Raw genomic sequence first — 25,267 nt, forward strand, 5'->3', positions numbered from 1 at the left:
TCTGCTTCATTGCTCCTAGCTGGAAAAGATAGTTTGTTCTTTAGCAAAACTTAACCTCCTTTTATACTTCTCCTGGATTTTCCCCAAACTCCTACTTCCTTGAAGCCAGCCCATTGTCTTCTCTCCAGCATCCCCAAATTGCTCACAAGTAGCAGCCTCCTGGTGGTCAGTCAGCAAACGCTGAATGAACTCACACTGCACCTGAGCAGCAAATGCAAAATTCACAGTATCCTTCAACAGCCTCTGTAACAAAGCCATCAGAGGTCATGGAGCTTGTCTCCAGGATTCAAATATTACATCCCATAACGTGGTACATTCATCCAACATGCCACGTACCTCCTGGAAGCTCTGTGGGTGCAGCTGGATAAGTTGCTTCTGAGATCATGTTTCATAAAAAAAAAAAGAGGCCATAAAGAACAAAAAAATTACAACCTGTAGTGACTGTTTTTTAGAAGATTGTTCATTGTAAACACAAGTTCATCTTAATCCCAAATATTATCACAATCTGCAATATATAAGGAAACCATGGAGGTGTTTTTTTCTTATACCTTATCTGCTAATGCTTTCCTAGCTCTGTAGGTGGTGTCTGACTTGTCTTCTGGCTGGGGTTTTGTACTTGGTAGCAGGCTGCAGTGCCACAGGATTTTGTCCTTGTGCTGTCCTTTGCAGTGCACCAGCAAAGCCGTTTGGGTGTCAGTGTGGGAAACTGGCTGAAAATCGAACTGCATCCTCCTGCCAGCTTGGTTTGTGGTGTGGCTGTGCAGCAGAGGGTGCAGCGCAAGGACTGAAAGGGCTTATCGCCTGCAGGAGGAGGGTTTGCGCTGTTGGAGCTGGTTTTAACAGGGCTCCCAGTGGTTTCATCTGGAAAATGGGCAAGGTTATAGCTGGAGCACTTCACGTGCTGCTCCACGTTAGTTCACTGTTCACAGAACACCTCAAACAAGAGTTGCACTGACTCAAACAAGGGATGGGTGAACTGTGCTGTGGAGCAAGGACACTTTAAACGACTCGTATCATAATGTCAAATCAGGCTGTTTAATACTGCTCAACAACGCTTATGCCTTTGTGTGGCTTTTTTCGTCTGAAGAAGTGAATCATTTACATACCAAATACATTTGCATGCAAATATTTTTGTATTAAATATATTATTGAATGTAGATTTTTTGCATGTTAAAATGTATTTTCATAATACACTATCTCTTCCTACGAATCTTGTTTCACTTTGTTCCTCAGACCTGAGAAAGCGTCCCTCCTTGGTACCCATTTGAGGAACAGTGTTCCTTAGTGCACTTTTGAGCCTGATTCTTTGTATGAAAATTCAAGTGTCTGCTTTTTTTGATCCAGTTCTGCTTGTGTTTACAAATGCTTATCAGTTTTTTAAATGAGGTTTTATGCATAGCTTTCTACCAAGACGTGAAAGTTTGGTTTTCCCTGATGAGCTTCAGTGAGAATCTTTGCATAGAATTGCACACATGAGGAGAAAAGCTAAAGCTCAGCTCTGGAGCAGTTGCAGCCTCAATCCTGTGCAACCCAGCACATAACCATATAACCTTTTCTGCTGTTCCCTCTGCGTCTCTGAGTGTCTCCTGAAAGCACAGGCACCAGCCGGCGCTCTGCAGACTCCCCTGGTGGATTTTGAACAGCCTAATGTCTCATCGTTAAGCTGGGTTATGAGGTACTTCAGAAATGCTGTAATTGAGGAATATCTTCATTCGAGTTGGGAGATGAGCTCTGAGTGGATGTTAAACAGAGGCTCCGTCTTCTGAGTGTGTTTGGCTGGACGTGTCAGGAAGGAGAACTATATAAAAACCTTGAGAGGGTGATGAATGCAATGTAAAACGATAGAGGAAATTTTGTCTAAAATACATTATGCTGTTTAGGCGTATGCTGTTGGTTTTTTATTTGAACTTGAACAGAGATGTTTATGCACTGTCTGAGAACTCATGAATATTTTTTAAACACTTTCCTAGAATTTTTCCTTAGTTTTCTGATTATGTTAATTATTCATTCATTCTCCTTTCATTTTAGATGATGTTCTCCAAAGATGAAAAAGAACATTGTTTGTGTCCAGACTTGGAATTTGTATTCAATGCTCTCCTTTTGATGGTCAATCATTCCTCTCTCTTTTTTTATTTGTTTCAGGTGAGGGCTACCATCTGCAGCATTGAAGCATGAGTACTGATGCCAGTCAGGTGGTGATCACTACTCCTCCCCTGGCCACGATGCCTCAGAAAGAGCGGTACTTCGATCGCATCAATGAGAATGACCCGGAGTATATTCGGGAGAGAAACATGTCCCCTGACCTGAGACAAGACTTCAATATGATGGAGCAAAGGAAGAGGGTCACTCAGATACTGCAGAGCCCTGTGAGTGGGATTAAGGGGGGGATGAGAATGAAAAAGTATTGTTTTCTTTATTAACTTTTTGAGACACACAGCTGGCTAGAATAACTCTGGACCATCTTCTAAGAAGACTCACTGAACAGATTATCCAGCGTTTTGTTTGCTTAGTTTTTTGTCTGTGAACAAGCAGCCTTTATTGGTTTGGTTGGTTTTTTTTCTGACGTATTTACATTCTTATGCTTCATTGCAGTACCACAAAAAGATCTGGCTGTCTGCAGGGCACTTAATTAAAACTTAGGGGCAGGGAAGAGAGTGAAGGAGTCACTGGTCAAGTAGGAACAAATTAGGGCATTACGTGGTGTTCTCCTTTCTTGGTTTGAATATTAACTTACCATTTGTATCAGGAATGCTTTGATTAACATTTTTAATTGGGTTAAGTTTGTTTAAAAGCTAGACTATGTGTTCTTTTCATGTCCTTGGGGGTGACCGTACCCATAGTGAGCCATATTAGCACTCATCTACTGGTTGTGTAAGTTTAGTACTTGTGTAGGCTACATACAGAACTATTTCATCTATTAGACCACCCTCAAATTATTTTTAATTTATATTTTAATAGATACATTTTTTTGGGTTTAATATGATGAATAAATTGGAAAATAATACTGTTGCCTTGAGTATTTGAAATGTATAGGGAGTGAGTAAGGACTGTGTGAGAGTGAGCCTTTGCGGGGTGCTGTGGTGGGATGTGAGTAATGAGGATAACGGGACTGGGAAGGCAGTAGCAGCTTTACAGATCCTTCTTTTTTCAGTTCCTCAGTAAGTTGGGGTGCTTCTTCTGCAATTTTTTTGAAGCTTTTCCCTATGTAATGAGATTGCAAACAGCTGTTAGTAATCACCCTATTATAGCCATCCATGAATAACAGGATTGTTTGCTAAAGTGTTGTCATGGGGTGCCTCTTGGATCTGTGTGTTGCTCTTAGTATAACGTGAACCTGTTGACCAAGGAATTTATTACTTTTAAGTCAATTTGTGCAGGCTTGGGGTTTGCAGCCAAGCCCTTTTGTAAAGAAAATACTCTAAGGAGGTATTGCATAATGCTTTAATCATGATAATTTTATGTTAAACAGTTGTAAAATCTGATCGGAGTCTGCTGTTTCCTGTGAAAATATTCACATTATGAGAGGTCAGGACTCACAGAAAAAACTAGATCTTTAGCCTAACAGATAAAACTAACTTAGGGAGACCTTGTTTGAGATTGTATGTGCGTTATTTCTTCGGTCCTTTCAATAGCAGTATTGAATCTGATAAGCATAACTATTTCCTTAACATTCCTTTTGCCAAGTCTGCCAAACTTAACAAATGTTTCTCTTCCACAGCCTCTGTGTTTTTTTTTTTTAATAGGCAGTGTCAGCGTGCAGATTTTGGGAAGGGGGATGAAGAGGGGCAACCCCTGAGTCTAGGTAACTGTTTTAACAGAAGGTTGGAAGACAAAAGAGCTGCTGGGCTGCAGTTAGCCTCCTCCTGCAAGAGAAGCTGAGCCCAGCACTTTTTGGAAAGTGACTGGAGCTGCCAATAAGTTGGGAGGTTTTGTTGTGTAAGGAACAGTTGTCCAAATAAGCCAGAGGTCTGCTGCCTGCTCGGCTCCTGGCATCTGCAAGGGAGAATTGGGGGCGTGGGAGCCGAGTATGTGATCAGGCATGAAGAGGTGTCTGAGCTACCAGTTCCCTCTTAAGTATCTCTTTTTATTGTCTCGTTTCTTACGATAGAAAATTTAGAGGAACTGTGCTATGATTTCTCATGTAAGGAAATAAAAGCATTTTTAATACAATATCCGTGACTTAATGTGCCTCAAGCAAATTTCATAAGTGATTTGGGGATAGAAACTGCATTATTTCATCCAAGGTCCAGCTGTGATGTGCCACAGTGTTCTTCAAGAGTCAGGACTGAAAACAATTACCTTATCTCCTCCTGAAAGTAATATTTGTAACAAAACAGCCAGAAAGCATTTTTCCTGTTACCAGTCTGCGTAACACAGCTTCAGGATTGAATTAACAAGTATCGTGCATAACTTTTTTTTTTTTTTTAATAGCTGCAGAATTATGTCGCATTAGAAGTTTGCAAAGAGCTTTGCTGCTTCTTTGGTTTAATCCAGTAGACAAGGAGGAATTAGTTTGAAGGTGTTTGGAAGAAGAGGAAGAGAGGTTATCAGACACATTTTAAAGAGCTTGTTTGCTGGTAAAACTTCACCTAGCGTTAGATATATGCGTATATATCTTCACCCTGTCTGGATACACGTATACAGATCAGAGAAATAGTCATTGGCTCATCTTCTGGCAAGTTTTAGTAACTATGAGATGTATTTAGCAAGGATAATACCTTTCTTAAAAATACACAAGCATGTATGGACTTGAAATGAGCTTGTTTGAACATGTATTTTCTCTGAGCAAAGGATTATGGAGCAAAACTAAAGGGTTAATCAGTGTCATATACTAGGAAGCTCAGGTACTGATTTAATCTGTTTTATTAACAATGTTTTTTCTTTCTTTCAAGTAGGAAAATCAAAATCCTTTAGCAAGAAAATAAATTAGAGAATATATTTTGTGCAGTACATATTATTGTAAGGGCTAAAGCCCTGACCAGACATCTTCAGACATCAAACTGCTGCATCTCTGTGATGTCCTGTTTGATGCAAATGTTGATGTGCAATCTGACTACTCCTCTCTGATGTGCAATTTCCCTTTCCTGAATTAAATAATTTAAAAGCTACTGAAAAGCAATTCTCATTATCTCTAATGCTTTAGAGTCTGTTCACAATAAATCCTAAGCAAATTACAGGACTTTTATGAGCACTGCCTGCAAAGAATGTCCTGACATTATCAACAAATTCAGAGACATATTTGCTTAATGCTGCATGTAACCCATGATGTCCTGGAGAATCTGACAGGACCTGCTTCTATGTTGTTGTATGTCTGTTAGAAAGGTGGGAAGAAATTAAGATGAGTGAGGTCTGAGCAGCCTGATAGCATCCAGAGGTACTGCTGGCCAATCTTTAGCAATAAAACTAAGTTTATTTCAGAAGGTTCAGGTACTGTGTCATTATTTTTAAAGGAAAGGTGCTACATTTAGGCAGTGGACTAATTTTATTGCTTTACTCAGGGTCTGAGGTACTTGACCTATAATATATCCAAAATCTGAAAAGATGGAGGGTTATTTTAGATTTTCCAGCTTAACTCTGAAATTAAAGGCAATTTTGTCTTCTTATATGCTAAACAATCATTTATTGCTTGTTACACAGAGTAACTACCTCTTTCAAAGAGTAAACATGTATTTGCTGTATCATCAAAACCCTTTTTTTCAGTTATGGTATGCAAGTCTTCCTGGCCTTCATTTCCTTCTGGCGTTTCTCTGGTGCCCTCACCATGACAACCCAAAGCTTCGAAAACACTTTTTTTATTAAAAAAAAAAAAAAAAAAGCAGTGTTTGCGCAGTTGTGGTGCGTGAAGACTGAGTTCTTGTGTGTGAAGACTGAACAGTCAGTTCATCAAGGAGCTGTATGAACATACAGATGGGAAAAACTCCCCACAGCCCTCCCTAAGCGACCAGGGAGGGTGTTGGATGTTTCTGCAAACAGGCAGCAATGTCATGCTGCCTCCAGTGAAGTAAGACCATATGAAACAATTATCTAACCAGCAGGAAGGCTAATTACAGGCTTTAGCTAACAGGACTATATGTGTAACCGTATGGGAAATTAGGATCACTCCTTAAAGTGCATTGAGGAATAGCTCGCATCCAGTTTATGTCACTGTATTTGTAGAAGAGCTACCAGTCAGAGTGAAAATGGAAGGGGATGCATTTTTATGCATGAAATGTATCTCACATAGTCACATACTTTATTATTTTTACTGATATAAGAAAAAGTTGGAGTAGTCAGGTTTGTGTATAAACTGATGAGTTGAACAGCTGAACTATATAAACAGAAAAATACTTGGTTATCGAAATTTAAATGTCCTGTTTGTGTGTTGAATTTACCAGTGAACATTTTGTGTAGCCTGTCAAGACATTGTACGTGTATTTGCTAATTTTATATATGAAACAGTTATTTGGAGCTTGTTTGGGTTTAAGTTGAGTGCTTTGCTGGCAGGATCTCATCATGCTTTGCTTCAATTTCATGTTGGGTGTAGGGAGCCCTTTCCAATCCATCGTGGCTCTGCAGGGTGTTTGGGGCAATTCTGGCTCAGCGCTGTTGTTGCACGAGGACACTGGTTCAGGTCTGGCCATCTGGATTGCAAAATGAGAGTTGTTTTATACTGAGGGTAAAAATGTACTTCTCTCTTGTGCCTCTCTTCCTTCCTGCTTTGTATATGCACACTCACCGCTGCCTTCCATGCTAGCTGGACTTACCCTGAAAGCTGGGGAGATAACAGTTTAGCTTAACAACTCTTCTATTCAGAGATTGATCTGCCTTAACATGCAAAGCATGTGGCCAGATTTTTCTCCTCAAAACCAAGCAAACCCACCCACACTTGAATTTTTTTCTGGCTATGTTATTTTCAAGCCATCAGGACAGAGACTAAGGATGGTTTGATTTATTTTTTTCCTGGCTTTTGCAGTTGTCTGGCTTACTTTATTTTGAGTGAACATCCCATTTTTTCCCAACACCACTCCCTTTTGGAGCAGTTTATATTTTTAAATTATCAAAGTGCTTTCAGTTCCTCGTGTTTCAACTTTCTCCCCACAAAGTTCAAAGCCTTTCAGACCCTTCAGGAGCATCACCCTTTGGCCACAAATGCTCACAACCCTGTATATCTCCTGGGGATCTCCCTACTGGGCAAGTCTTTAGCATCGTAGCTCCCTCATCTGGGTTTGATCTTCTCTGACTCCTTTATGACTTCCTGCTGGGGAGTCCTGACCCTCCTCTCATCCCAATGACTTTTTTTAATACAACCTTTCATTATACAACCTGTGCAGCATTTCATTCACCAGGGCAGATAAGCTCAACTTTGCACATTGTTTAAGGCATGTCAGAAAATGCCTTTTAAATATCCTCCCAGAGCTGTGACAATATCCCAGTGAGCCCAGGGCAGAGCAGCGGCCAGGCAAGTTCAGCATTTTGAGTGAGGGGGAATATGTGCTCAGGATGTGCTGTGTTCAGTCAAGGCCATCCACTAGGTCTCTATGAGGACACCAAGAAATCCCATTGTATAAATTCCATTTTTATAGCTGTGGCAGTGCAAACTCAATTCATATCCATCTTCTGGTGCATAGAATTTTGTGCTATTCCTTGCTTTCTTATCTTAAAAATGAAAGTTACCTTTACCTCCTCTCTTATTCTTATATTGCAGCTTTCCATTTAGTTTGAACTGTGGTTTTCATTAGGTATAAATACCAACAGTTTCCAAATTAATTCTTTTTTTTCATCCAAATTTCTAATCTTCCTTCGGGTTGTTAACTGCTCGGGTTTGGGCATTTGTCCTGTTATAGGGTATCTGGAGATCTTGTACTTTTGGCTCCATGTTCTTCAGATTACTCAAATCATTGGAAAACTCAGATCCGTCCTCTTTTGCCTGATGACTTTCCTATGCTCCTCTGTATGTTTGAAGTTATTAATTGTAAGTAACACTCCAATCTGAATTAATTCCTTAGGTAGGTGGCAAGGGGATATGAAATAAAAAGCATTGTAACAAAATCCACCATTTTTCTTTCATTCACTAGTATTGTAAATTCGGTCCAATAAAGGCATCATGTTGGTCTGATTTCCATTGCAGTACAAATAATGAAGAACAATTAAAATGAGTTACTTAGCTATATTCATTTTTAAGTCTTTTTTTTTTTTTCAATCCTTTGATTTAGTACAAGCTCTTAACAGTGCCTAGATAATCCCTGGCTGCATCCAGAGCTCTGCGCATCATCTATCCTGGTGCGTTGCCACCATGTGTGCTCCCACCTGCCCTGCTCATGCACTTAGTGAAAAACTGGTTGATTATGCTCATAAACATGTAAGACCACTAACATTTTAAGATTCGGTGCGTGGATTTCATCCAGCAAGACGCATCACATGGCTTTACTCTGACAGAACACGGTGACTGTGTGAGCGCTGGGACTTCAGGAGCTGGGTGTGCTGAAGATGAACTTTGCAAAGAAGTTTGGTGCTTCAGGTTTTGCCTTGATCATAGGGTATCTCTAGGTTGCTTATTGTGGGAGTAGACACACTGCTTTGGCTCACAAAAGGAAGTGATCGTGAAGCTGGTTAGAGGAGCTGGAAAAACAAGTGCAGGCTGAGCTCTGTATGGGACCAGCTTACTGTCAGTGAAGTTGCTGCATCCAGCCCAGATACCCACGTGCTTCACTGCAAGTGAAGAGATTATTCTAACTTTGCCTAATTCCCCATGTTTAATACTGATCTTATTTCTTTCTGTCTTAATCCAGATGCTGCTTTTTTTTTTTTTTCATGGCGCTAGCAAACACGTTTTTTGACTCTTATCTTCTCCCCACCAGCCTTTACTTGCTGGCGGTTTTTTTGTGGCCAGCTCCACCCTTTTCCACTTAGGGCACCGGTTGTTTGTATCTCAACTTTAGTCTTGAAACAGACTGTTGCGAAGCTGTATCGGCTGTCTCAGAGAAGGTTTTCCTCTCCGTGGGCAGCGGCGTTTGAAGCACAGGAATTAAAATTAACATCTCTTCGCTCTCGAGAACAAAATACCAGTTAAGTTTTGAAACGTTTTTTCAGTGGTTGTGATGTGGCTTAGAGACTTTTTGTGTGTGCATTTATACGTAGGCAATTTGAATTAGACTCTTTTTAAAAAAATGGATTTAAGATATATAAACTCTGATCAAAAATGGGCAAAAGTGAAATTGGGCGAAGAGATTTCTTGTGTTATTCCACAGCTCTTAGGCTAACAGCAACACTGCTGTTAAATGCAGGGATCTCACATGTTTTCTGTAACTACTTTCCTGTAGATGGACATATCAAACTGTGTGGACTTTACTGTAATTAGTATTGATGTGGGCACGTGCTTTTTTCTCCTAAAGGCTTGTGATGGTGTGGAGTATTTGCAGACGACCTGTATGCAACTGTTTTCGCTATTTACAAGGAAAATTTTTTTCTTATTATTTTATTTCTACTTCTTTCGTGTGGATAAGGACTACATGGAGAAATCAATGGTCAACAGACAAAAAACCAGCATAAAAGATAGACAAAATACTCTGGAGCCTGCATACTTCTTTACATACTCAGATGTTAACACTAAAATTTCCTAGCAACATTATTGTTCTGTGCTATATATATATGTATAATTGGTTATTCTAGCAAGTTGGTTATTCTAGTTCTTCTGCTTATGTTGATGGAAAAATACCAATTATGGTACATGCAAATGTTGCTTTGATTCTTAAAAGCCCCAGTTTACACTGTTAGCTCACACTTAAGACTGTCCTGCGCAAGAAAACAGAAGTAAATGAGTCAGAACTGAGGCTTTTAACTTTACTCTTCAGTTTCAGAGAGCCTTTGGATGTCTAAATTGAAAGATTTTTGCATCTAAACTGCTTGAGCTTATGACGTGTATTTGGAAGTTGATGGCAAATATTTCTGGAGTAGTGATTTTGTATTAGAAAGACATTGACTGAATGCTGCAACTAATGACTCTCAAGAAAAGCTGTTATCTGTTCTTCAAGCTTTCTAAGCTGGTGTCAAAGAGCCGGCGGGAATTTTAGAAACAGTTAAAACATCTAGAAACAGTAGAGTTCTAGGAACAGTTTTAGGAAAAGGCTGAGCTGCCCTGTGTGGGTTTTTTTTTCTGGTGACTCATGGAGAAATTCATGTCTCAGTGCAAGGTAGTGGTGTGATGTTCAGAAGGTGGCAAAATGGAAGCAGAGCAGCAGGTGCCACCAGCTCAGGGCAGTTAGGGCAACACTTGACAGTCTTGGAGGTGCAGGGGATATTTGCTCCAGCTCTGGTGTAACTTGGTGTAGTTCAGCTTGCTGCAGTTTTGAAGAGAACAACCCCAGTTAGCAGTAGTAGAAGGGGAGGTTGCAGCCTGCTGCATGTGGAAGTCAAGCTATTTGCTTAGGTGGCTGCTGCCATGCGAATAAAAGCTCTGCTTGGCATTTTGTCTGAAGTGTGGCTTTACCTCCATTCTAGTAGCTGTCACGGGCCCGGTTTTCATACCGTGGACTATTTTCTATGCAAACTTTTAGCAGGATGCTTGGAGTGCTGTTCCAGCACAAACAAGGGGACGCGTTGGTGCTTGGCTGCTGGATGCTTCTGCAAACGGGAAACGATGGAGTGAGTTATCCAGGCAGTGACCTTGCCATTGCACTGGTGCAGGAACAGGCAGGTTGGCCGAGTCCAGAAGTTGTGCAGCGATGTCGATGGGCAGCCAGGAGGTGCCGTGCTTCTTGCTTTGGGACTCAGTACCCCACTGTAAAAAATCACTGCCCTTATTGTATCATCATTGTGTGGTTTATATGGTAGAAGGATCAACACTAATAGTGGAATTATATGCAGTGCTAAAGCCTTTGAACGGCATCATGGGGATATAGTTTAGTGACTGATGGGAATGGTTGGACTCGATGATCCAGTGGGTCCTTTCCAACCTAGTGATTCTTTGATTCTATGATTCTATGATCTTAAGTCTAGTATTTTAACACAAACAAGCAAAACCTCCACATGTGCCCAAAGAACTATTTGAATCCCAGAGCTGAAACATTCTCTTTGTTGAGATATACTGAGCATAAAGCTGACTAACATAATTTTTCATTCATCTGACAGTACAGTTTTTCCTTTATCAGCATTTTCTTGTCAAATACTACATCTGCAATTACTAGTGACCTTTCCACTTCAAAAATGTCTGGGTTTTGCCAGAACAGAGTGTTTGCCATCTTTCTGGCAACATCTCTCTCAGCTGCAAGTTTTACTTGGTCACTTGTGGGCAGTTGCAGTGTAATGCGAGATATATATATGTTGCAGTCTTGTGAATGAAAGCAAAACCAAACAGCCTGGACTCGAGGCTACAGTTAAGGTTTCAGAAGCAGATACCAAAATTATGGTAGTGGTTTGTCAGAACTAAGTGCTGTACAGTGAAAGCTTCAATAAATATCATTCATTTAATAGCTAGTATTTACGGTAAATTGTTCCCCAGAAGAATGTGATGCACTTCACATGATCTCATTGGGAATTACGAGACACGGAGGAAGGTTGTGTTAGCACATGTGGGATGGTTATCTTGAGGACATACAAATCTGAATTTTAAGAGGTCTGTAGCAGTGAATGAAAGGTATTGAAATAGCCGTAATTATGCACGGAGGAATGTATGCGAGTCATGCATGGCACGTTGAAGGCTGCAGTTTGCTAGAAAATATTGTTGTGCATTGGCATGTGGATAAATGGCATACTTTAGTTTTATGCATTTCATCCATATCCTCACTTCTGTTTTACAGCTCATTTCCAAACCTCCATACTTGCTACTTGCCCTGGCTTTTACCTATTTTGTATTATTCCTGAAATGATTTTTAAGGAAAGCTGGTTGTTTGGTTTAACAGCATTATTGATACAACACTAAATCCTCATCTGTAGTAGGCTCAGCAAGTGTATAACATACTACTGTTAGCATCAAAGAGCAAAACTAAGCTCTGAAGAATCAAACCAGCATGAACAGAAAGCAGAAGAATTAAAAATACAACAAGAAAAAAGAAATTTCTGTCAAAAATTACCCAAAATACATTACATTACCTTTTATCTGCTATAGAAGTTACATTACCCGTACAAGTTTAACAAAAATGGTCTGAATATGACTAATAAGACTTTACTGTAAATGCTTTTGCAGATCTTTTTTGGCGTCGTTGTTGGATAGAAATTGGAGTGATTTAGTGCAATACAGATAACTGTTTTCCTCCACCTCCGCCCAGAGAAGCAGGTCCATAAATTTTGTGAGTTCTGTCTTCCATGTGGCCCCCAGGAGACTACAAATGTGCAGTTTTCTTATATACAGAATGTAAACAAGAGTGAAAGAGCATTTCAGCCTTGCAGAACTTTCTTGTAGGCATCCTCTTTCGGGAATATTTCAGAAGTAATTGAATAACTTGGAATGACAGAATTTGAAAATAAGTGTTAGTGTAGCTTGCTGATGAAAAATATTGGCTGGCCGTTGTCTCTCTAATTTTAATAGATCACAGTAGCAGAAGAAAGTGCCATAAAACTATAGCCTTATGGTGAACCATTAACAGAAAGGTGAGCTGGCACTGGGATAGCTGGTGCTTGAAAGTGTTTTGTGTGTGTTGGGGATTTTTAGGGTGTAGGGGAACACCTTCTGTAATGTGAGGGTTATGATGTGCTAAGGGACAAGAAAGAACCTCTGTTGTTATTTTACATTTTTTGCACTTTCAAGCAGATTGGTAGAACATAATAGAACATGGACCTTGCCTTCTTTTTCTATGCACTGTGAGGTGTTTTACCACCAAAATGTTTTCTTCCAGTTATGTGAAAAATCATTGTCTTCTACAGGGGATTGTATAAATCTGAATTTCATTCAAAACCCCTTTTGTTGTCGTGAGAAGTGCTCTGGTTCAGGTGCAAGTCAGCCTCAAGGATTTAAACTGGTCTGTCAGAGACGGTGCTGAATCATCTGTTTCCTGGTCTTTCAGATTGTGATTTTCTGTGTATGCCCCTTGGTGTGGCTGTGCATGTTAGAACATTCAGTGCTGCACTCGGATTTTCACTGAGAGTTGTGCTTTGAGTATGTAGAAAGCTACTTAGTGCTCAGTGCTCTGCAAATGAGGCTCTGGAACTCCCAAAATTAATGTCCCAACTGGTGGAATCATCCGACCTCAACCTCCGCGCTTCTGTTCTGTGGAAGTGACGCATCCTAAAGGCGTGTTTTGGGAATCAGTGAGTTAATGATTGTGAAGCACTTGGATTCACAGTAATTACCTGCCCAGAGAAAATCTTATCAGATAAATAATAATTTCAACAGAGTATGAGTACCGTGCAGAAAAGGCACGGGGCCATGTGCTGAGGCATGTGAAGAGAAAAAAATAGTGGATTTCTTTTCTAGTGAGTCCCAGGCTAGGAATGGTTCTTGTTATTGTGTCAGTAAGGGTGATACCCACGTTGCCATTGGAAAATGGAGTCATAATGATGATGATGGCCATCCTTGGAGCCGAACCAGGTTGAAGGGAGTGAGTTTCACAGTTGTCCACTGATAGATGAAGAATGAAAGTCAGGATGTTTTCTCCAACCACTTGCTGCTTTCCACAGATTCTTGTTTGTCTTTCTGGCAATTACTTCTCCAGAATTACCTCCCATGATTTTCCCTTAACAGGCTCCCAGTGCTGATCCACCTCCCATATCCGTCTGGTATCACTCTCTCTTTTAGAGTCAAAGCTGTTGATGAGCAAATTATGCCATGAGATTGGTGGATTTAACCAAACAAATCAAGTGTTTTGGAGGACTGAAATAAAATTCAGTGAGAAATTACATTTACCATACATAACTACTTTCTTTTTTTAAGTTGAGAGCAAGTACTTCGCTAAGAAAGGCAAACTGAAGGGAGCAATTACCTACTGGGAATAGCCCGGAGTTATAATTAGAGTCAGCTATGTGGTAAAGACACCAAATGTCTTTCTGGAATGAACCAGCAAGAGCATTTGCAGTACACCTCAGCTCGTGTTGTATGCAGCTTTATGTTTTGCTCGTTGAGACAAAAGCTGGAATGAGCTGCCAAGAAATAATGAGAGAGTTAGAAAATATAACCTCTAAGGAAAATTTGAAGGAACAGAATTTACTTAGTCTAGAAATGTCAGGGCTGAAGTAGGCCTAGAACACGTGTGTGTTGTAGATAGTGGTTAATCTGTCTGTCATCTAGAAGGAACAGACTTTGTCCACAGTGCTTTGTGTATTAGATTTGATACCGTGAATCCTTTTTCATGAATTTCTCTTGGGGTTGCGGACATTTTATACAGGAGAAGAGGAAAGGGGATTTTGCTTTGGGAGAAGGGAAGAAATACAGAGAAGATGGCATGTCAACCTTCCTTCAATTTTTTGCATGCCTGTGATATTACTTGAGTATGGATGAAATCCAGTTTTCCGGTTGTTTGTAACTTTATCAAATTTGGATGGATTTTCAGAGGGATCACAGAATTAAAAGAATATCCAGCATGAAAAGCAACACATCTGGATCGAATTTCAAGTACCTCTTCCAAACTATGGATAACTCATTATTGATAAAAGTGGTTTTTTGTTATCATTTACAAAAATACATTTTATCTTGTCTTGGTTTGGGAAACAGTTAACCCTTTGTGACCAAACTCCTTCCTCCCACCCACCAGGTTGCCAATACTTAGCATGCGACGTTTAGGTGAGATAGTTAAAGTTTGACAAAGTTATAAGCAGCTAAAAACAAGGTCTAAGGGGAAGTGTCATGTAACATTAATAACAGGCAAAGATACCAGCCCCACCCATAATAGTCTTGTTTCTATCAATGCCAGGTTTCCCTGATGATTCTCAAATGTTTCTACAGGCGTTTAGAGAGGATCTGGAATGCCTTATTCAAGAACAGATGAAGAAGGGCAATAACCCCACTGGACTGCTTGCATTACAGCAGATTGCTGACTACATTACAGCAAGCTCTTTTTCAGGTTTTTCTGCATCTTCACTCAGTAAGTGAATTATGCATAAAATTGCACTTTTTCTCTTCCTTTTTTTTAAGATCACTGAGGCTTAGCAATGCTGGGATCTCCTCTTTCTTTGAGTGAAAGTTCTGTCAGAGCTTGCTTCACCTGTGAAGTAGTAGAGGTGGTAGTTTTAACTTTTTAGGCTTCTTTTTCTCAAATTCTTTGACTTATATAATGATATCCAAAATGTTTGGAGTCCTTATACTCAGTTATTCTAGAATTTGCTAATAAAAGGTTAACTGAAGTTGGTTCCAAAATGGCTTTTCAGAGTTGATTTTAATAAACCAGTCCAAGGGAACAGCAGAGAGCCCAAATAATCTTGTCTCTGTGTCTCTGGCTGGTCAATGAGACTGCAGTCCAACTGCTCATGAAGGGCAGAAGTGTATGTTTGCGTAGTCGCAAGTCAAAGAGATAAATGGATCTTTGTGTTTTCTCTGTTAAGAGGTGATCCCCTCTGTCTAGTGGTTTGAGAACTCTTGCACTAATCCTAATTTCTTCATTACAACTAAATTAAAGTGCTTAGACTGGGAGATCTCTTTAGATTAGTTATATTTTTGTTAGAAATCCAGCAGGTGTGCCTATTTATATAAATCCTGTAATTTTCAGTGCAACATGTAAAAATACTTCATTATTGGCAAATGTATTAAAGTGTAGTTCAAGTCCTGTATAGGAACTTTGAATTAGGACAGAGCTCACAATCCAAGTGGCACTTGAAAGGAAACCTGTACTCCACCTCTGTCATGTTTGAAAAAGTGATGAAGACTTAAATTCTGGGAGTACTGCTATGCTAACAATTAAAATACACTGCTTCTGGAAGATCATGAAATAGCTAGAAGTTATCTAATTGTCCGACTGGCCATCATCTTTTTTAATCTGTTTTTCAGGCCATGGGATGATTACACCCATCAATGATCTACCTGGAATAGATACCTCCTCATTTGTTAAAGGAGAAAAACTTACTCGTTGCAAGTTAGCCAGTTTATATAGATTGGCTGACTTGTTTGGGTGGGCACATCTGCCAAATGCCTATATCACAGTAAGTATTTTGGATAATAAAAGGTTTTATTTGGAATCTTACCTATTTATTCAAATTAATTTTCCCTCTGAATAATATAAATTCAGAAATAGATCAGTAATCCGTTTTCTTCCTCCTTTGCAGGTAAGAGTAAGCAAAGAACATGACCATATTCTAATCATTCCAAGAGGTCTGTCCTTTTCTGAAGCTTCAGCTTCCAATTTGGTACGTGATTCACCTGCTGTAATAATCAGCAAAGATCAGCCTGTTGGCTGATCAGACTTTTGTGGCTGCTAAAATGAACTTGTAAACTACAATCATGCTGTGATTTGTTTTTTAATGTTTACCTACCACATGAAAAGCTGATTAAGTGTTTAAGTTTCTAGCATCCCTTGTCCTCAGCATTTCTTTTTGGGTTTAGCTTTGCTTTCTGTTGCTTTGTCTTCAGCTTCAGTGTGGAGCAGTAAAGTTTTGTTCTCCTGTCTGATGAAGCTCATCAAATAGTCTCAATATAACAGCAACCTTTTTATAACCTGACAATGTGGTGATGCATATGAAAGGATTCTGTAGGAGTAGTATTGGTAGAATTAGCTTTTATCTTTATAGGTGGGGAAATAAGGTTGAAAAATCTTCCCGAGGTCTAGCAACAGAGCTAGGTGACACTACAGATAAGCCTATAGGCAATGGTAGCTGCTAAATCACACACCTTTTCGTGAAGTACCTGCTGTATGTTCTTCATGTCAGTTCATATCTGTAGAGAAACTACTTGCAGCTGGAAAGGGTAGCAGACTGAGATCAATAGCATTACACTAGCAGACACAGAACCAAAATACAAACATGAGAAGAAGGTTGTGTTAGTTTTTGTTAAAATTATTCAATTATTTTGTTTAAATTATTATTTAAATGTCCTCATGCAATTGAAAATTCCCTATGGACTTAATTTTCTTACTGGAAATTTCTCAGAGGCAGAATTTTCTTCATATTTGAAATGTAAAAAAATGTTAAAGAAATTCATTTTTGAAAGTCAGAAACGAGGAAAGGTCAGCTATACCAAAGAGGAATATATGTTGTATCTGGGTCTTATCTTTATTTCTTCCATGGCTGGACTTCCAACAATTATCAAGTACCTGAACAGCAGGATGATTTATTGATGCACAGATTCATGGCTGCTTTTCTACATTTTTCATGCTCTGAGCCCTACATATGTGAGGGTAAATTTCTTGCCAAGTAAGAAAAGGAGAGTAGTTTGTATATAATGGCAGTTGTCACAAGCTTTTTGAATGTTGTTCATTTGTTTGATTTTCCAGGTTAAAGTGAATATCCTAGGAGATGTAGTTGACCAGGGAAGTACAACTCTAAGTATTGACAGCGCAGGATTCAGTCCACATGTTGCCATCTACTCCACGCGCCCTGATGTCAGATGTGTAATACACATACACACCCCTGCAACAGCAGCTGTAAGTCTTCCTTCTAGCATAAAGACAAAAAGAAAACAGGTTTACTTTATGATCTTAGAGCACATTTCTGATCTGAATCACTGTTCGTGGCAGTTTTGTTTTTAACATTAACCCTACAGTGATGAAGAATGGATAACTACATTTATACTAGCTTTTTTAAGTTACAAATGTGGGGAAGATGGAAAAACCATTAAGTAGGCTTATGCTGAGAATTAAACGTGGCTAAAATTCCAGCACATTAAAGGGGGCCTACAGGAAAGCTGGTGAGGGGCTCTTTACCAGGGAGTGCAGTGACAGGACAAGGAGTAATGGTTTTAAGCTGAAAGAGGGGAGATTTAGATGAGATATTAGGAAGAAATTTTTTACTGTGAGGGTGGTGAGGCATTGGAATGGGTTGCCCAGAGAGGAAGCGGCTGCCCCATCCCTGGAAGTGTTCGAGACCAGGTTGGATGAGGCTTTGGGCAACCTGATCCCGTGGAGCGTGTCCCTGCCCATGGTGCAGGGGTTGGAACTGGGTATCATTAAGGTCCCTTCCAACTCAAACCATTCTATAATTCTATGAAAAATCACAAAAGTTAACTTAGTTTGGATAATTTATCTTGTCCTATAATGAATCTCTCCCAAGGCTGGGTAGCAGCTGCTCTGTCACCCTACTGCAAATTAGACTTGAGGCGGGGGAGGCATTGTTTCTAAGCTTTCACAATGAAGAATTTCTTTGTCTCCTAGCAAAGATACAAAGTACATCCTGCTAAGGCTTGGGTGGCAGAACTGTGGGTTATAAGTATGTCTTTTTTTTCCTAATTAGTAGTACTTCATTTTCTCGAAACAGGTTTCATCCATGAAGTGTGGCATCCTTCCCATATCACAGGAGGCTCTGATTCTGGGAGATGTTGCTTATTACAACTACCAGGGATCTCTTGATGAGCAGGAAGAGAGAATTCAGCTTCAGAAAGTTCTTGGACCCAGTTGCAAGGTATTCAACCTCATTCACGCTCTTCATAACCAATTTTCATGTTCTGCGCCAGTTTCTACCATTTAACATTAGTGTCTTCATTTACTAGGTATTAGTCTTGAGAAACCATGGTGTGGTAGCACTGGGAGAGACGCTGGAAGAAGCATTCCACTATATTTTCAATGTGCAACTGGCCTGTGAAACACAGGTGAGAGAAAATTTATCTGTATTTAATTCCAAATGCTTAGGCTGCTGACTTACAGATTACATCCCAGATGGGAAATCTCTAACATAACAAAGCATTTGGGGTTGTGGATCCAGTAATCAATTGCCAGGTCGAAGTCAGAGAAATTTGAATAATTAGGACAATATAGAAGGAGCAGCATAAATTCTGTGTTGCTCTCCCTGGAATGAGTACTGGTGGTGTTACACTCTGAACGGTAGAGGCTTTGTTCCATGCTGTGAAGAGTAAGCGTCATGCAGGCAATCTGTTGGATAATAGATTCAGTGGCACTTGCTGCATGTGGAAGTGTGAATTAAAATTTCTTGACATCCAGGTCGTTTATGGAAGGTGAATGTTGCGATGAGGGAAGGTGCTTCTCCTCATGATCACAAAGATTTATAAAACCAAATAAACAAAAGGCCTTTGGAGAAATGGCAGACGGTAGTGCATTCAAAAATATATTGAGTTCCATAATCAGTTGTTTCCATTTTGTCTAACTTTAACTATTTAGGTAGGCATCTGGTTATTATCTGTAAGCTGTGGAGAGAGACCACTGAATGTGTCTTTACCTTCCATAACTCTTTAGCTCATCCACGGAAACTTCCTCACTTTGCTTTTAACTCCTTCTCCAGCAATCCTGTCATCCCAGGCAGGTGTTAAGAACTGCAGATGGAAGTCTCCCACTCCTTTCCTTTTCTCCCTTGCCACGTTTTTCATCTTGAATTCAATCACTCATTCATTTTGAAACAGATTAAAAAATGAAAAATTTTTAGTCTTGTGTTGCAGAAAGGCACTCTGAAACCTAGTGTTTGAGTCTACTCTCCTTCAAAATGCAATTATTGGCAGATATTGTCATCCTTTCCATAAGAATCATGTACTGTACATTTTAATACATTTTTGCACAGTAGAAGTTTAGCCTGAGTGATAACTGCAGCGTGTGTTTTAAGTATGTTTCTCCTGTGAATTCAGAAAAGCAGAGAATGTAAAACTTTTCCACAAATGAGATACTCGTTGATGTTTCTAGGTTCATGCATTAGCTGGAGCAGGTGGGATAGACAATCTCCTACTACTGGATCTGCAGAAGTTCAAGCCTTCCACACACGCTGTGGCAGCGACCGGAGGAGGTGGAGTTAATATGGCTTCACAGCAAAAATGGAAAGTTGGGGAGCAAGAATTTGAAGCCCTCATGCGCATGCTGGACAACCTGGTGAGAGCATGTTGATGGTGATGTTGTCCGTCTATTTTCTTTCAGCCTTTAAATGCAGGATTAGCTTCTGTAAAGCAAACTATTTTTTTGGTTCCTTTGCGAGTTTGAAAATGAAGATGGAGGAGCTTCTATTGTGTATGAAATCTCTTCTGCTTGGTTTAGTTTTTATTATGTCACTGTATCTAATAATAGTATCCTGTCTTGATAAGAACTTAGAATGTTTTGAAGTTAAATTTTGCCCAACTTATCTCATGAACCTATTTGCTCTTTATAGTAGCTTAATAGTAAAAATATATTTTAGTCACTGCCTAGTAAATAAACGTAGGAGATTCCCTCTACGTGTTGTTATTAACGCTAATATTAGGAAATGAGATGATAGTGATCTGTTCGAAGACTGCAGTAAGAATTCTGGAACAGCCTTTACTACAAATAGAGCAAGGAATGAGGGAGTGCCACGAACTGGGAAGTGCCGTTGTGCAAGACAAATAAATATCCTCATGGTAGCTGACTCGGTCATAACCTGAGCAGGGAGTCATTTGGTGATCACATGAAAGTGGGAGGAAGGTGAAGTGTGAGTGGGGTCATATGCAGCTGTTGCCGTACTGTATTTTAAATGGGTCTCTTGATGTTCCTAGTATGAATGAATGATGGACAACCACACTAGCCTGTTCCCTAAAGAGTTCGGTGGATCTGTTCAGTGCATATAGGACAGCACAAAACTTCCATGACTTCTTTGGATACCTTTTTCCGATTTTATTTTTTATTATTATTTTTAAACTTATTTAAAACACTTTTTTTTTGTCCCCCCTCTGTAGGGATACAGAACTGGCTATGCCTATAGGCAACCGTTGGTCAGGGAAAAACCCAGACATAAAAGTGACGTTGAGATCCCAGCCACTGTGACTGCCTTTTCCTTTGAAGATGATACAGTCCCACTTTCCCCCCTGAAATTCCTGGCGCAGAGGCAACAGAGAGAAAAGACAAGGTGGCTGAACTCTCCGAACACATACTTGAAAGTTAATGTGCCTGAGGAGTCCTGGAACGGGGAAGCCAGTCCCAGGACTAAGATCACGGTAGGTCGATATTTTAGGCAGTTACTTACTTTTTGTGCTACTTGAGAGAAAGTGAACTACTCACAATTTATATCATGAAATCTTTAACAGGATTAGCAAATAAATTTATCAAGCAAATAAAAATACAGTTGGGGAAACTTAATGACATTACTACTAAGAGGCGTCTCTGTTTGGGGAAGGGGAGGTGGTTGTTTGGAAGAGTAGCAGTTTATCATAAAATTAAGCAATGAGTTCCCTTTTGTTACTAGCTCTTCTGATTCCCAAAGTAGAAGACAGTTTTTCTACCACATCTTTTTGCGCTATTGATGATCCACCAAACATAGTAAGGGTTTAAATCACCCCTGGGCTGTTCTCTTTTCTGCACGAGGGATGGGATGCACGAGCTCTAATTCATCTCTGTGTTGTTCCTGACTGTGACCCTACTGAAAACAGACTTCAAAAAGTCTATTCACAGTACTGCTTTTAATGATAATCGAGATTTTTCCTCCTCCTTTGGCTCACCAAGATGCTTCCAGCCTAGAGAAATAGTTCTCTCCTCCCAGTTGCACAGTACAACTGTAAAAGCAACAGCTCCTCCTGCTGGCAAGCCAGGGAGTTTGTAATTTTAAATTTGGAAGAAGCACCCTCAGCAACTGATTTAGAACCCTGTTTACAAAGGAAAAAAACTACAGACGTCGGTTAAGAGAGGTGGAAGTTGATTCCATGAACGAGGGTTCTGGAGCTGATGGATCTATGTGCCAGTTACCAGGAAGCGTGAGCCTTTCTAAATATGACTTAATTAGTAGACAATACTGCATTTTTCAGGAATATGTTTGAGTATTTAAAAAAGTAATCTTGATGATACATGTTCAAGGCAACTTACATCCTCTTGGGCAAACACACAAACTACTAAGATGTTGCAATTATGTTGTGGCTGTCATTTTTTAATTTTTTTTTTCTGTTCAAGTGGATGAAAGCTGATGACTCCTCCAAGACGAGTGGAGGAACGCCAATCAAAATTGAAGATCCAAATCAATTTGTTCCTCTGAACACAAACCCAAGTGAAGTGTTGGAAAAGAGAAATAAGGTAAAAGAAGTGTAATGAAATTAAAATTTTAACATTTCCAAATATAATTATAATTTTATTTTAACATTTCCAAATAAAATCATATGTTCAAGTATTGATTCAACACAACAGTAAAATAACATGTTCTGATTTTACTAAGAAGTTTCTTACATTGTATGTGATTTTTGGCACTAAAAAGCATGTATTTACATGCATGATACGTATGGTCTGTAGGTACACGTGAAATATGTGCGTGCATAGATATATAAATTTTGAATGCAATAGTTTTAAGAAAGATGAATATTAACTCTGGAAATGATAGATTGGAAATGGTAGTTGCTGCTGTTTAGCATTATGTTCAGTGGATAATTAAGTATCAGTGGATGATAAAGTATCAACATGAATTGAATCGCTGTGCATCATCTACAGCATGATTCAGGCTCAAACTGTACTCTTACTCTGTTCTCTATTAATTTGCCTAGCACTTATTAAGCTGGAGTTGCTACGGTTTTCCATTTACTGTTGGCCATAAATAAAGAAAATGAGAGATTATTATTGGACTTCTCTGTAAGCACAAATATGTGCTGGAAGGGAAAGTCAGTGAGATAAGATGCCGACTGTCGACTGACCAAATACTCCACCCTAGGCACAACTGTATTAACAGATATTCAGGACACTTTCTATTTGATTATGTATTTTTTTCTTTTTTGGGAAGCACTGTATCAGTGTTCATGGGAACTGAAATGGAGTCAGAAGGAGCAAATCCTTTTGTTAGAACTGGAAAGGTACCCTCTAATCAGCTGGAGATTAATAATACAAGTGCCATATAATGATTTTAAAATTCATGCATGTCACTGTCTCGTTAGATAGTATATTCCTATTTTTCTGCTGTAGAATTTTTTTATATGTTCTGTATTTGTATTTATATCTGACCTGTCTGTCTTTTAAGCACTGACAAGCTGAAGCTACAGGGCTGTTGGTTTGGAGATAATAGTGAATTATTCACAGCAGGAAAAACTTTACCAACCATCGTGACCACGGACATCTCTCCAGTAGCTTAACATGGGTCATTCATGGGTTGGTTCAGAGACAGACTTTGGAGCTTATTTCCTAAATATTGGCTTGCTTGAAGTGCAGGAGCTGGGACTGGGATGGATATTCAGAAGTACTCAAAGGGCTAAACAACACATGCAGTGTATTCAGAGGTGGAAGGACATATATACATTTTTAGGTGAAGCAGTGTACAGCTTGATCCTCGGCCTTTCACTGCTGGCAGCATTACTGGCTTTGCAAAAGTAATGGGCATAGGATTTGTTAATCAAGTATCTGTTTCTAACGCAGTTTATTTTCTCCATGTAGATAAGGGAGCAAAACCGATATGACCTGAAGACAGCAGGACCACAGTCTCAGCTGCTTGCTGGGATTGTCGTGGATAAAAAGCCAAGTCCAGTAAGTAGGACATTATTGATTGATTTACAAATATTTGGGTTATTTCGCTGCCTGTCTTTCAAACATCACTTTGGACCACTTTCTTTCAAAATGCCTTGTTAAAACTGATTATTTTAATGCCAGTTTTGAATATGTGATATTTTTTATTCATGTTTCATTTCAGAGGTTTAAAATGTTAGTTTCCAATGGAGATATGCGTGGTAAGTTTGCCTGTCATTGATATTGATGAAGTAGGATCCCTGGCTAAGACTATTTAAGCTGAAGAGTGATGAATTTCGCAATGCCCGGTGCCAAAAATAATCTTTTCATTAGTCAGGGGAACCACTGCTAAAGGAAATGATTGAGGCCCAGAAAAAACATGAGTTTAAAAGATGGGATGGGACCATGCAGGAGGCAGCTTTCATTAGAAACAGGGTTCTTACTGGGAAGGTTTCCAGTTTCTTACCTGTCCGCACTAATCTTTTCTTGAATAGAATATACTTACTTGAAGTAGTAGGATATTCCTAATAGGGTGATCTAAAAAACTGTGATGAATTGTAATTGGAACTCTATAGTTCTAAAGAGTTTCAAACTGTCCATGTACATCTATTTCCTGATTTTGGTTTCCACTATTCTTTTGAGATAACATTGAGTCTGCTTATTTATGCCAGGCAAAAAGAATATCGTCCAAATGAGGTTTTTTTCAATATGAGAATCATTTTAATTTTGTCATTGTAACATTCATCTCGGAAGGACTCTTCCAATTAGATTCCTGGAATATGAGCACGATTAGTTTCTTACAAAAAAATTCCTAGAACTTGGGGCATTTGCAGGAAATATGGGAAAACTTGTTTTTGAATCCCTACTGTTAAAGGACTTTCATTTCTCTGAAAAGTATATTAATCCCTGAATAGTCAGTTGAGGCAGGTCTCTATTCTGAAGCTGTCTCCCTTGATACAACCCTCCCCTCATATAATGATTGTGCTGCTGCAAAAGGATGGTGATTTACAGCTCGGTAGTTGCTATTTGTTACTGTGTGAATGCCTATTAAATGGGGTAATTTTTATCTGGATGCATCTATGTTTTTCTCCTGTATTCCCTGCTAGTCCGGTGCCACCAAACTTTGGACAAAAACCGTGACCCATGTACACCGTGCTTGCTTCTCTTTTTTTTTAACTGTTAAATTTTCTCAGCCAATGCAGTTTGAAGAAGATGAGCATGCGCCGCCAGCACCACCCAACCCGTTCAGCCATCTCACAGAAAAGGAACTGGAAGAGTACAAGAAAACAATTGAGCGCAAGCAGCAAGGATTGGAAGGTGAGTGGTGGTTTTTTAAATGTTGGTGTTTGCATTTGAATAATAAGCTCATTTTTAGTTTGAAAATATCTACCGTAAACAATACATACATGTTAATTACTAGCGTATGCTGTTGACAATTACTTTAGCACTCATCATTCCTTGAGGCAGTCAAATTTTTTATTATTTTTTTCACTTTGATTAGTACTAAAATTAAAGCAAAGAAAGGTTTGCACAGAAGTGGGGTTGACAGAAACACACTTTAACGTAATGACTTTTTGGTCAGAATTATAGAATAACTTAGGTTGGAAGAGCCCATAAAGGTCATCTTAGTCCAGCCTTCTCCTCAAAATTGATACCAAAGTTAGATCAAGTTGCTTGGGTCTGTGCCCAGCTGAGCAAAAGTTTACTGAGATGTTTGGCCTTGGCTTCTTTACTTTTTCTTGTATTTTCTAAATGTGCAAGACTCGCCTACTTTCACTTTTTTTGCTTCCAATGCTACTATGCATATGGAATTATTAATTTTTTTATCAGTAACACTATGCATTCTTCTTTGCTTATACTGT

The 25,267-nt window shown here is 39.3% G+C and overlaps 1 protein-coding gene across 4 annotated transcripts in view; it reads left to right on the forward strand.

Annotated features, from left to right (window-relative positions):
- Window positions 1-25,267, forward strand: part of ADD3 (adducin 3) — a 94,253-nt gene that overhangs the window by 65,466 nt on the left and 3,520 nt on the right. For 3 of the 4 annotated variants that reach the window (XM_069864215.1, XM_069864214.1, XM_069864216.1), the window contains 12 exons: window positions 2,143-2,366; window positions 14,852-14,990; window positions 15,890-16,041; window positions 16,165-16,245; window positions 17,328-17,477; window positions 18,307-18,450; window positions 18,539-18,637; window positions 19,677-19,859; window positions 20,675-20,932; window positions 21,879-21,998; window positions 23,337-23,426; window positions 24,599-24,722. In XM_069864215.1, the coding sequence (XP_069720316.1) occupies window positions 2,172-2,366; window positions 14,852-14,990; window positions 15,890-16,041; window positions 16,165-16,245; window positions 17,328-17,477; window positions 18,307-18,450; window positions 18,539-18,637; window positions 19,677-19,859; window positions 20,675-20,932; window positions 21,879-21,998; window positions 23,337-23,426; window positions 24,599-24,722 (1,735 nt within the window). In that variant the 5' untranslated portion in view covers window positions 2,143-2,171. Of the gene's footprint in view, window positions 1-2,142; window positions 2,367-8,906; window positions 9,045-14,851; window positions 14,991-15,889; window positions 16,042-16,164; window positions 16,246-17,327; window positions 17,478-18,306; window positions 18,451-18,538; window positions 18,638-19,676; window positions 19,860-20,674; window positions 20,933-21,878; window positions 21,999-23,336; window positions 23,427-24,598; window positions 24,723-25,267 lie in introns of those variants that run through there. The other variant, XM_069864218.1, reaches the window with a different exon arrangement.

Source organism: Phaenicophaeus curvirostris, chromosome 9, assembly GCF_032191515.1.
Source record: "Phaenicophaeus curvirostris isolate KB17595 chromosome 9, BPBGC_Pcur_1.0, whole genome shotgun sequence".
Taxonomy (NCBI): Eukaryota; Metazoa; Chordata; class Aves; order Cuculiformes; family Cuculidae; genus Phaenicophaeus; species Phaenicophaeus curvirostris.